The 12989-nt window shown below is 38.4% G+C and overlaps 1 protein-coding gene, 1 long non-coding RNA gene and 1 other non-coding gene across 4 annotated transcripts; 2 read left to right on the top strand and 1 right to left on the bottom strand.

Annotated features, from left to right (window-relative positions):
• Positions 1 to 359: 359 nt before the first annotated feature.
• LOC149113595 (C-type lectin domain family 10 member A-like) lies at positions 360 to 3828 on the top strand. Of its 2 annotated transcripts, none has more exons than XM_089286144.1 (3): positions 360 to 402; positions 698 to 768; positions 3276 to 3828. In XM_089286144.1, the coding sequence occupies exons 2-3, from the start codon at positions 705 to 707 to the stop codon at positions 3716 to 3718; spliced, it is 507 nt and encodes a 168-aa protein (XP_089142270.1). In that variant the 5' UTR covers positions 360 to 402; positions 698 to 704; the 3' UTR covers positions 3719 to 3828. The 2 variants fall into 2 exon arrangements, with proteins under 2 accessions (XP_089142270.1, XP_089142269.1); XM_089286143.1 differs by having other exon boundaries at positions 370 to 485.
• On the top strand, positions 2061 to 2135 carry Trnal-uag (transfer RNA leucine (anticodon UAG)). The gene has a single exon. It is a non-coding gene; the product is annotated as a tRNA-Leu (tRNA).
• A 6088-nt stretch (positions 3829 to 9916) lies between the features above and the next one.
• LOC149113594 (uncharacterized) lies at positions 9917 to 11460 on the bottom strand. The gene is made up of 3 exons (XR_016206622.1): positions 11397 to 11460; positions 10490 to 10575; positions 9917 to 10163 (listed from the first exon to the last, which is right to left on the bottom strand). It is a non-coding gene; the product is annotated as an uncharacterized LOC149113594 (long non-coding RNA).
• Positions 11461 to 12989: the final 1529 nt, after the last annotated feature.

The following is a 12989-nucleotide window of genomic DNA, read 5'->3' as shown; positions in this document are numbered from 1 at the left end:
GAAATATATTGACCTGTTAAGAGTACAAGAACCTGCTTAATTCACGCCTACCTAGTACATATGAGCCACGAAACGCTCAATCGAATACTAATCATATATTTTTAAAATAAATAAACCTTTTAATTGAACAGACTGCGACAAGAAAGGAATAAACTTCTAGCGTAACTACGTTATTATTTAAGGGAGAAGAATTTAAATTAAAGGGTCCCAACTCGTTTAAAAAATTAACGACTTTTCCCTGAACAGACTACTCTCTTTACTGAGTAGTTGGTCCTACTGCACGCAGCGTGAAAAGACGCGAACCTAGCCAAGCATATTGTGTCAAACGTGTAAACAATTATGTCACCTGTAAACAATTTCTTGTGGGGCCAGAAAGAGTCCTGTATTCTTCTGCACCTTTGTGTAAGTCTAGAATATAAATTTGTTTAGTACACCGTAGTAATTTTCAGTCTTGAAGTCGAGAAACCTACGGTAGATTCTCCAACGTAAGTTGCAGGTCTAACGAATCCCTCAGCATTTGCGTTTTTGATGATCAACTATTATCTACTTTTAATTTGTTAACTTTGTTTTATTTAACTTGGATTGATCTATCGGTGTCTAGTAGAATACCGTGATACTTTTAACTAGCATAACTTGAAAATTAGGAAAGAAAGATGTAGACATGTTTTTCGTCTAATTTTAACTTGTTCTTTTTCAGGTTGAAGATGAAGTCAGTGGTGCCATTCAAGTTCATTTTGATGTTCTTTCTTATTTCACATTTACCAAGAGGTTGGTTTTCTCGAATTGTTCTTTATTGATTTAAATGTTACTGAGAATTTCGAATGATGCATATGAAACTCAGTTATTCACATAAATCCAACTGTTACAGTCAATGTAACTGGGGCGTGAACAAAGCGATTGCCGTCCATTACATGAATTCCAGTTCAAGTAAAGAATTTGAGTTAAAATATCGAATTACTAGATCTGACTTACTAGTTTTAGACTGACCGCCATTAGAAAGATTTACCGATATTTTCTGGTTGCCAATAAAAATTCTTTTACTCATCCTTGTTGGTTATCAGATGACTGTAACCATCTCAAGTGTTACCTTTATTGTCTCGAATCCGAAGCACGCTCGACAAATAATTGATAATTATAAGTCGGTTTCCTTTTGAGACTTTCCAAAACTTGTGTTACATCGTGAATGTAATCTCCAACCTGAAACAGAGCAAATAATGTTAAGTATTTTACCTGTTCGAAAACGAGAAAAGGATCTAAACGAATGCTTCTATCCATACATTATGTTAGGAGGATATTCCAAAATTTATATTCCAAACTATACCAATGTACCAACTACACCAGTTACGGGAGGGTGAAGAAGTCAGTCGGATGACCGACAAAATTGACCGAAGTTCCTGTCTTATTGGTTTTCCACATATTTTCATTCTATCTGGCACACAAAATGTTACTGACTTCAATTCTTCTTGTGGATTTCCAAAAAAATTTGTACGTGATTTGTATGTGTGTACATGTTTAATTTTAGATTTTGATATTTGAAGGCGACTCTAAATTTCTTTTCCTTTTAAGTCTGTTCTTGATTGTTGGAAGAAATGCATGGACGAGTTGATTATAAAACAAGTTAAATTAAGAAAACTATCATATAGAATGAATAAAATAATGTGTTTATTCGTTAATTACCTTTCTGTAATTTTTTTTGCTCGGAGCACAATGTCGCCTCGCTCCGTATGAAAAACTTTCGTTCTTGAGGTCAAATTCAACCAAGCTAACCAGTAAGCTCTCGACTAAAGATTCAAAGATGCAACCAACCACCCTCCAAAGTGAGTGTTAAATGTAGAAATCACATCGACTCGGAAAAAATTCCGAGTTAATTTTTGCGAGCCGATGTGATTTCTACATTTAATACTCACTTTGGAGGGTGGTTGGTTGCATCTTTGATATGCTTTAAATGTGACTGCGTGATGTAGTTAGAGAGTTCATATGCGCCAATTCAACATTTGGCTGTGTGACCGCGCGATGCGGTTTCAGACAGAGGCCCACATTTCACCCTTGCTCAACATAGAGTCTCCAGTAGCTCAGTGGTAAGAGCGTCCGGTCTAGATCACGGAGGGTCGTGGGTTCAAATCCCATCTGGAACTCGGAATTTTTTCCGAATCGATGTGATTACTACGATTAAAGATTCGTCCGATAAAATAGTAATCTGTGAAGTACTATTTCTTGTTAGATAAAGATATTTTAATTTTATGGCAAGTAAAGACAGCAAAGAAGTTTAATTCAATTACAGCTTACCTTTCGTGTATTCAAATCGCCCGCCATTTTGAACTTGACCCGCGCACGTCAACGGTGACTAACAAATGAGCCCTGGGAAGATTTCCTTATATAGCACGCCTTCGTGTTTAAGGTTACACCAGGCGATAAATGTAGCTTAATTTTGTTCCTTAAGTTTGTTTTGTTAAGATAATCTCTCTCAACTTATTTTGAGGTCACTTCCAGCTTCAGAAATCCCAGGAGGATCTAGAAATAGCGAATCACACGACGCGAATATTACCCACGTGCTCAACCCAGAAGGCTTTGCACGTATTTTTATCCTCCACGAAAACATCTACGCAAGCGCGTGGACGGCGTGGTATCATACGCGGAGGAACTGGGTACAAATATCTAAAATTAACTTGAATGAGACTATCCAGGGGAGATGACTCCTTATCCTCTCTCGTGGAAGGTCATTTATAATGACCGTCTCCATTCCCCGGGTTTCGATTCTAATGATAGGTGTGCGTAGTAAAAAATTGAGAAACCTTTTCACGGGTTTTGATGCCATCATGTTTGCAGGGGGGGGGGTGGGGACAAATAAGGAAAAAAAATATCGTAAATGTGTGGGGAAAATAGAGAATCTAATCTCTAACAGGTAACGAAAAATTTGAGTTTTGAAATATTTATGAATTAAAAACAAGAGATATTAGGCAAACGAACTTACTTCTCAAATTTGAGGGAAATTTGTCTGTAACGCCGAATCAGGATTCCTTGGAAAATTTACATAAATTTGCATGAAAACTTTGAGAAAAGAAACCCGTCGCCCTATGTTCTTCAAATTTGATCAAAAGGACCTTCCGCTGGGTATCTTTTCTTTGTAACTCATAAAATCTTCAGAACGTCAATCACGCTCAAATTATTGGGCATCGAGCTTTTTCCCATACATTTAATTTAATTTTTGCTGTGTTTTTACAGTTAATTCTTGTTTCTAATTAAAGTTCTAATGACCATGTGGTGAAATTTTCCAGCTGTGGACTGTAGTGCCAGCAATGTAAACAACTGCTACACTTTTCATGACGTTGACAGTACCTGGAACGAAGCCCGTGACGCGTGCCGTGACATGGGAGCTCACCTAGTTACCATGGAAACGACAGACGAGTGGAACAAAGTTAAGGGCTTCCTCGCAGATAAAGTGACGGAAACTGGTAGTTACACTCACTATTACATTGGACTCCGTAAAGAAAGCGGAACGTGGAAATGGACTGAGGCAGGATCGCCTGGTGTCACTGTGGCCACAGATGACAGCCGCTGGCAGAGCGGTCAGCCTAGTGATGATTCAAGGGAAGTTTGTGGCGAAATCTGGTATCCCAGTTCAGGGACCCAAGGGCATTTTAATAATGTCATGTGCAATAGAAAAGATGCGGGTCAAGGAATAACGGCAACACGTGGATACATCTGTGAAAACTATTAAATCAAACCGAGATTAACTGAGTTAACCTGATCAGTTAAATGTTGAAATCAGTATAAAAGGGAGTAAATTTTAAGCTTAATAAAGCAAGCTGAATAACAATAAACAAAAGAGTTTTGATTTCTGTGTTTATTTTTTTTTCCCTTGGCCAAAGAGTAAGCGGTGTATGTGTCAAATTTTTGCCATGGAAGGAAAGATCAAGCATTCTATCGCCATGGTCCTGTTTTTCCTTGCAAATTTCCATGTATATGTTGAATGAAAAGATACTCGCTTTATTGATATCTCAGACGGAGAACGACTGAGGGAGTTGTTTATTTTGTTCTCGCTAGTGTTCAGAGTTCTCCAGTTCTCGCATAGCTCTGCCGCATCGGGAATCATGCGCTTATCAGTACAATAGAACATGGCTTTGGCAACTCTATCGACCAATCAGGGCGTGCTTAGTATCTTAGTTATTTTATAAAGGTAAATTACTATAAACAACTTTTACTATTATGTCTTAAAAGGCAAAAATTTAATAGTCGAACAATCCATTCTTTCAAGTACTACCATTTATCCTTTATTTTTGATTCTTTACTCTCATGACAATTTATGTGCATCTTTTTTTTTATGCTATTCTGTTCTGCTGTTCCTATTCCGCTTCCCTGTTTTTCACGCTTTGGATTTGGTGCCCTGCTTTTTGCAGATCTCCTGCAAAACGAAATGCGAAACCATTTTATCTAACTGAAAATTAAGAGCTGTTTATCTTATTGCGAAATTTAATCAATTTAAGCATTACATAGCCATCGTTCTCGATACTATTACTAGCCCGAAACCGATTAATTTATTGATTGATGTTACATTATCGTTAACATTATCTTATAAGGTAGTTGGGATTTTTAACAAGTTTCTTTCTAATTTAAAATATTTGTTTGCTTATTTCAGTGTCCTCAATTAGTCGGCATGCGCAGTACCAAACTCTTACACTCGTAATAAAGCAAGGCACTTAGATCTGAATAATTTAGCTTTAATTGTGATTTTAGGTTTTTATATGAGTATCTGAAGTATTAGCCTGCGTCGCAGACAGTCTAAAACTCCGGTATAAATATAAGGCTACAGGTAACACAGAACCGCGTGGATACATATGTGAAGATTTGTAAAGAATCAATATCTTTGTCATCTTTGTTGAATGTGAAATAAATCAAGGGATTTACTGTTGAGTCACTATCGGTAATGAATTGTTCTTGTAAATTAAGATTCCAAATGATGGCGTACATTGTAAAAAAACAAGCCCTCAACACCAACCGTTAAAACCTACAAGCCCTGAAAATGAGTTTCCATTTGCCATTAAGTGTCCCCTTCAATTTTACGAAAAAAGAAGTATTCACCCCAATTATTCACCTCAAAAAACTGGAGAATAATCTGACTTTCGTTGTAAACCGTTTAATCATATTTGATGCTACAACGAGGAGGAATATTGAACGCACGAGGCTCACGTCCTAACCACTAGGCCACGCTGCCTCCACAGCGCGGCCTAGTGGTTAGGGCGCTGGATTTGTAATCTGGAGGTCCCGGGTTCAAATCCTTCTCCTTATCACTGGATGGATTTGTGTTTGGTGGTCCCAGATTCAACTCCTCCACGCTTTTTAAAAAGCCAGCTGGTCAGCCTCCCGCCAGCTGGGATTTTTAAGAAGTTTCTGTGCAATTCACAGTATTTGTTTGCTCATTTCAGTGTCCTCAATTAGCAAAGTAGTGCTAAAGACTTTGACACGTTATATTTATTATTTATTTATATTTATTTACACGAGAGGATAAATACATCTACAACGACTGACTTTTAACTGTAAGTTATGCACTCGGGACTAAATATCTCTACATTTCTTTATAATACTCAGTTATAGAACACTCGAGGGTAAATATGTTGGCGAGATAGCACGCGTGAAACAGCGCCCTGGCGTCCTCATTTCGATCGTCATATTTCAAATTTTCAACCATCCAACTAACACGGTGAAAACTGAACGTGTGCTTAAGGTGGCCGAACACAGTTTTCAAGAGCCTATGCCTAATGCACCATTACTTTTAAGCTATTTATGCTTTGGCGCTCGTTTTTTGCAAGAGTCAAGGTTAACCACAGAAAAGTTTATTCTCGCATTGTGGCTAAGTTCAGCCATTAATGTTGTGAGTAAATGCTATTTTTGTGTGAAATTTGAGTCGTTTCCGAAAAGTGTTTTGTCGTCAAACTGACTGGCCAAAGTTTCCTACCATGTCTCTTATCATAACACCGTATAATAAATCATCAAAATTCGCTCAAATCTCGTTTAAACACACCAGGATGAGAAGAAATGGTACCATTAGATGTTCAAGAGTCTTTATTCGGTGAATTACACATACATCGGACCGATTTCAATGTCATCTCCTAATCTTCATACTTAACTCTTATATTTTGGTTATACAAACTCTTTTAAGAGTTAAAACATTTATTACACGTAAGTGACTCTGGTAACGGTTTACCACAGGGCCGGGCAAGCTCTTGGCATGGCAAGGAAGGAGAGAAGAGGGGAAGAAGACCCTGCCCGCATCGTAGTGAATTCTGAATCAGTCCGTCCAAATTTTGGACGCAAAATATTGATTGGCTGAGATTTATACGTTGACATGGCGACACTTTCCCCCTTTCCACTTGTGATCGGCCTCACCAGTGGGGGAACGCGGGCGCACCGAAACACCCACGGCTGCAGATCAGGATTGAGCCTATGTTCAGAGCCGCTTGTGCCAAAATTTCAGAATATATTATTTTGGACGTTAATTAATGTATCGCTGAGATTGATGCGTTGGCGTGGTGACGTTATCCAACTTACAGGACATTATGCTGTGTGGCTGAGCAACCCTCGGCGCAAAATATTTTGTCCTCCCTCGCCCCAACTCTCGCGCGGTCAAACTAAGCGCACTTTTGCCTACCTTTGCTTGATAGTTTTGTCAACACTTTCGAACACTGGTGTGACTATTGCAGCTTATGATCGGAGGTAAGCATAACGAGTTTGATTTCAACGAAGGCGGTATGAACTCGTAAAGCGATCGTAAGTTGTAGTTATTATTTTTCACCATGGTTTTTGCTAGTGTAAAGTATTTTCTGCGATTGTAATGCTCGCCTTCTGATCGATTTCGGCTCGTCTCGTGTGATTTCAATGGCTCAGGTATAATTTCGATTATTTCTTTCACGGTCCGCACCATTCCACTCCTGGAGAAAATAAATACCGAGTCGGATTAAAGTCATCCAGCCGAGGGGGCGGGGGGACTGCCATATGAAAACGTCGTGCCCTTCCTTTAGTGGAAGGGGTATAAACCCGGGGTGGGGGTGTGTGGGCCGTATTGATCATAAACAGGGTATCGATTTTGGCCATTTGTCGTCATAAATAGGGTATGGTTTTTGCACTCTAGTCTTGAATTAAGTATGTTCTTTTAGAAGAAGTTACCTTTTCATCATTATCGATAAGACCATCCACAAAAGCCTTCATAAATTATGTTTGAGGCAACTGTGTCAGCCACAACAGTCATAACTATGGTATCAAATTTTGGTCAGGCCCATAAATAAGAGAGGTAAAATTGCAGATTTTGGTCATAGATAGGGTAAGGGTTTTGGGAAGCAGGCTGCACACCCCCATCCAATTCTTCCAGAAGTACTCCCCCCCCCCAGAAGGCTCCTTTTCTGAGCAGGGGTAGGAAATAAAGCTTATTCCATTTAAAGTGGTACTACGGTTATCAGTCGAGTAAGGCACATCAAAAGTTTGGCGACCAGGTTTCAACGTTCAACTTGTGTTGTTGTTACGGGCAACTGGATTCATTTCTAATAGCAACCTGTCAACCCTTGACATCATTGCCAGCAAAGCACACGAAATTGCAAGCGACAATATTTTTACCATTGGAAATGAGGAAAGTTGTCTGTGGCAACACTGTAATTTCAAGTCTAAAACTTCATCACCAAAGCTCCGTCGTGCCTTACTTAACTGATAAGCGTACCACCTTTTAGGGGTCAAAATAAAACTCAAGCCATTCCCAGGTTGGTCTCCTTTAAGGGTTCAGTCCAAATTTTCTGACGAGCATCCTTGACCTGTCCCCTCTGGATCATACAGATCATTGGAGAGGCGGCAGTTTAAGTGTTAGCTAGCTCCCTACAGGTGATATGGGCAAAGTGGAGCTGTCTTTCCCCCTTGAAAAAATTTTGAGCAGAACTAAAACAACAGTTACATGTATTGCCATAAAATAATTATTTTTATTATTAATAATTTAAAGGTAATAAATTCATTCTTGTTGATTTTAAAAAAGTAGTAACTGAGGATGATTTGTTAAACATATTCTTGTGAGGCAAATTGAAAATTATGGAATAATTTATTGGAATACACAGCAACACTATAGTGGTGAAATGTTGGATGCAAAAAAACAGAAAAAACTCCTGAACTGGAGAAAACTGGAAACATATTCTCCCAACCACTGCATTTTACCTAAACTTCTGGAGTTTACAGCTCAAAATAGCTCTAAGTGTACCTTAGTCAAACACGGTCCAATTTATTATAAATTTTATACATATACACAAATACATATTAATAGTGGTGAAATTCCGGATGCACAAACCAGTGAAAACTCAATCAGAGAAAAACTGGAACCATATTCTCCAAACCACTGCACCTCACCTAAACCTCTGGGTTGAGGCTATGAAAACTCTTGCATGTATACGATTAATCGTTGATGAATAAAACTAAACCTAAGCAATAACAAAACAATCCCAAGTACTGTGCAGAACGGGTCAGCATCAAGTAAAGAATAATTATCTTTCAAGGATACATGTTATAAATAACAATGTAAAAGGACATTAATATCATGACTAGCACATCAAAGGTTCATGTAACTTAGCTAGCTGCAAACACTTGAGTGAGATTGTGAAAACTCAGAAACCCAGTTACCCTAACCTTTTAACTCAAATCCCTGGTTCTTTTCCCTGACCCAAACCCTACTCCCTCATCCATACCCTAGTCCAGACCCAAATCCCTAACTCTAGCCTGTTAGACCCAATCCCCAACTCCAACCCTTTCCCTTAACCAAGACCCAAGCCCAAATTCCTGGCCCAAACCTTAACCCTAATCCCAATAACCAAAACTCCTTGCCCTTGGAACCCTAAACCCCCAACACTCCCAATCCATCCCAGGTCCCAAATTTTGAGTTCTCACAGACTAACTTTCATGTTTGTACAGCAGGCTAGTCATAAAAATTCATGGCCAATTTAATTTCTTTACTGCAAATATTTGACTTCTCATAAATGATAAAAGTAACTTGAATCAATACTGCAAAAAGCCTAGGGCCTAACAGCTGACCAGAACTTGTGCTTTATTTTGGATAGTTAAAAAGAAATTTTCTCTTCAGCAAAACAATGTTTAATTTTATTCTTCCTAGCATTTTAAAACTCATGAAAACTGCCATGTATCAGGTAGACTTGAATTTTAAAGCAGATTTAAATCGTGCAAAAAGGTTTTTGATTCTTTTTTTTTTTTTTTGCAATGCATACTGGAACATGTAGAACTCTCCATGAGTTACTATGAGCATTAGTTGTTGTTCAGCATTATATGTTATTATCAGCTTAGCTTTTAAAGTTAATCAAGAAGAGTTCATAATGTCCAGATGTTTCCTTTCGAACTTCTAAAGATAATTAATATCAATTGATTAATCTTGTGATTTAAAATTCAAGTCTACCTTCAGTTTAATGATCTTGATATTCACTACGCAGACTCTGACAGAAATCAAGTTATTGACGTAATGAGTTCATCTTGTCCAGTTTTGCCAACAAGCTTAATTGTCATGCCTGTATCAGTTTCTTTTCAGAAGACAAATCTAATCACATACAGAAGTGGGTCTTTGACATCAAATGAAATTTCTAATTTATAAGAATTCTCCTGAGCTATTCTTTATATATCAAAAAGAATAACTTTCAAGAGTCTATTCAAAAACTATAGCTTGCAGCCACGAAGCTATAATGTTTGAATAGAAAACATTCATCAAGCTATTATTTTGAAATAATTGCATTCAAAGCTATCACTTCTTTAATGATAGCATCAGGCTATTATTTCTTAATAATTAAGCTTGATTGTTATAACTTTTAAATAATAGCATTTCAAGCTATTTATTTGTCTTTAAATAAATAGCTTTATTGCTATTATTTGTAGAAAACAAGAATATTGATTTTTTTATAATTTTCATTTGATGCACGACATAAATCTTTATGTGACTAATTGTTGTGTACTGAAAAGAAATAGCATGACAAACGTAATTAATACTGAAAATAAATTAACTATAAGTCCTCCAGAACGTTTTGCATTGTCTTCATCATCTGCTGACATCTTCTGTGCTTCATCATCAAGTTGCTTGTCCTTAGTGTGATCTAGTGATTGCCTTTCTCCTGTCCAGCATCAATCATCTGTGATCTTGGCTGAAAATAACAAACCTAAAATCACCATACTTGCACGCCTAACTTTTGTTAGTGAATAAATTGTTCTCAGACTCATTACTTGCAAACAGGCACAAAGTCATGTAACTAGGACTGCCCGTAAAACATACGATGTTTCTGCACAGAAATAAATTTCTTCCCTTGCTTGAGAAATGTTAGAAACTGTTGATTATGGAGATTTTAGCATTCAATTATGTGTACATGTACATGTACATAAAATTTAGAAGGTCTAAGTAAACTACGAGTCAAAGAGTAAATAATTGTTAGCAACGTAAGGGAAAGTATAAAAACAACAAAGAAGCACTTACTCTTCATGTTGTCCTGCACTGTGTCATCAACACCATGATTTGCATAATAGGTTCAGCTCCTGCAAATTTTGTTGTTTGACCATGGCCTAAGAAGAGAGAGAATGTCGTTACATTTGGACGCCCTTGCTGTCCTCTCTAGTATATTGTGGCGTCTGTGATTGAGTGTCGATTGATACCCTCAATTGATACTCTCGATGGACACTCAATTGACACCTTGGTTGACTCTCGATTGACATCTTGGTTGACAGTCGGTCGGGAATAGACTAATTTTCAATTGATGCATATATGTTGGTCAACACTCGGCCGACTATCATCTGGCTCTCGATTCAGTGTTGATTCAGTGTCAATTAAGTATTGATCGAGATGTAAATCAAGGGTATATATCCAGAGTTTCGTTCGACACTTAACCATTGGTTCCTTTGGTGCACATGATCCGCTCATGCTTGTGCTTGTGTTTCAATTAATGATTGCTGAAAATTAGTTTTGAAGGGATCCTGCATGTATAATAATCATTAAAGGACCTATTTTTGTGAAGAAAAAATATTTTAACTAAAGGGTTTCAACTACATGTAAAAGAATACAACCTTTAGAAATGGAAAGAGCATTCAATGCAATTAGCAACATCGTTGACACTCATGTAGCTTGACTGACCAGTGACATTTAAGGAAAACTGTAGTGGTTTGAATGTTTAACAAAATTTTGAGGATTTTATATAAAAGTTGACAGTACATGTAACTGGAGATCAAAGTCTTGCTCACCAACAATTTTCTTTTAATAATAAATAATAGCCTGTCTTATAGACATTTCTTTCTCTTTATGAACTCTGACATTGTCATAGTGTAGGCCAGGAAAGGTTGGATAATTAGTGATTAATGATAACCATTATTAATATACTGTATTTTTTTACCTTTCAAGACCAAGGTAGCTTGCTCATGTTAATTTTTCTTCAATTCCTTTCAGGTTGATCCGACTGGGCTGCTGTTCTATTGCCTCTTGTGACTATGGCATCATGATGAGCTGCATAACAGGTACACATCTGGAAATTCTTGTATAAGCAGTCATCTCAGACAAATTTTTACATGGAGCTAAAATGTGCAAGAAAATGAATGTTACTGATAAGGTATCAGAAATGTAATTTTCATTATCTCTGAATACCTCGTGTCTGATTATCAATAAAGACTGCTATTCGTTTGTTAAGTCTGAAAAATATAAAATGCTAGTTCTACAGATGACATTGTACACTCTCTTCTTGACTTTTAGACTAAATCAAAATATTTCAATAAAAGCTTTCAAAGCAGTTGGAGCAGAGTGGTTTTTGGCACTAACTTTTATGATTACTTAACGCTCCTCCTATTTTATGTTGAGGCCAACATTTTTATTAATTTAGCCCAGTAGTAGGTGAATAATTGGTCAGGAACATAATTTACTTCTAAGAGCAGTGATATCACACATGCATTAGAATGGGTTTAATATGCCTTGTGGTTAGTGGTACTGTCTTAAACTGGTGTAATATTAGGTGATTACTAGCTAGCTGTTATGACTGGGATGTAGAATTCTTGTATATACACTGTACCTGGCTTGGCTGGCTTTCAAACTTGACTGTACGGTAATGCAGCTAGATCCACTGTCCTGGCTGGCCTGTTAGCAGATGGTCCAACTTGACTGCAGTGTATAGGCTAACATTGAGGTCCATGGTCCTAGTTGGTCTTGACTGCTTTGTTTAGTCAGATGCATTGTCCTGGCTGGCCTGTAACATGGTCCTAGTTGGTCCTGACTACTCTACATGTATGAAGACAGCTGCACTGTCCTGGTTGGTCCTGATGGTCTGACTTGACTGCTCTTTATGGGCTGACAGATCTACTGTCCTGGTTGGTCCTGATGGTCCGACTTGACTGCTCTGTATGGGCTGACAGATTCACTGTCCTGGTTGGTCCTGATGGTCTGGCTTGAACGCTCTGTATGGGCTGACAGATCCATTGTCCTGGTTAGTCCTGATGGTCCGACTTGAACGCTCTGTATGGGCTGACAGATCCACTGTCCTGGTTGGTCCTGATGGTCTGACTTGACTGCTCTGTATGGGCTGACAGATCAACTGTCCAATCCACTGTCCTGGTTGGTCCTGATGATGGTCTAACTTGACTGCTCTGCATGGGCTGGCAGATCCACTGTCCTGGTTGGTCCTGATGGTCTGGCTTGAACGCTCTGTATGGGCTGACAGATCCACTGTCCTGGTTGGTCCTGATGGTCCGACTTGACTGCTCTCTTTGGGCTGACAGATCCACTGTCCAATCCACTGTCCTGGCTGGTTGGTCCTGATGATGGTCTGACTTGACTGCTCTGCATGGGCCAACAGATCCACTGTCCTGGTTGGTTCTGATGGTCTGACTTGACTGCTCTGCATGGACTGACAGATCCACTGTCCTGGCTGGTCCTGATGGTCTGACTTGACTGCTCTCCATGGACTGACAGATCCACTGTCCTGGTTGGTCCTGATGGTCTG

This window comes from Orbicella faveolata, unplaced genomic scaffold (genome assembly GCF_042242905.1).
Source record: "Orbicella faveolata isolate gen_17 unplaced genomic scaffold, um_ofav_v1 contig_14, whole genome shotgun sequence".
Lineage (NCBI taxonomy): Eukaryota > Metazoa > Cnidaria > Anthozoa > Scleractinia > Merulinidae > Orbicella > Orbicella faveolata.
Note: the sequence above shows the minus strand (reverse complement) of the source record. Positions and strands in the feature narration are given on the sequence as shown.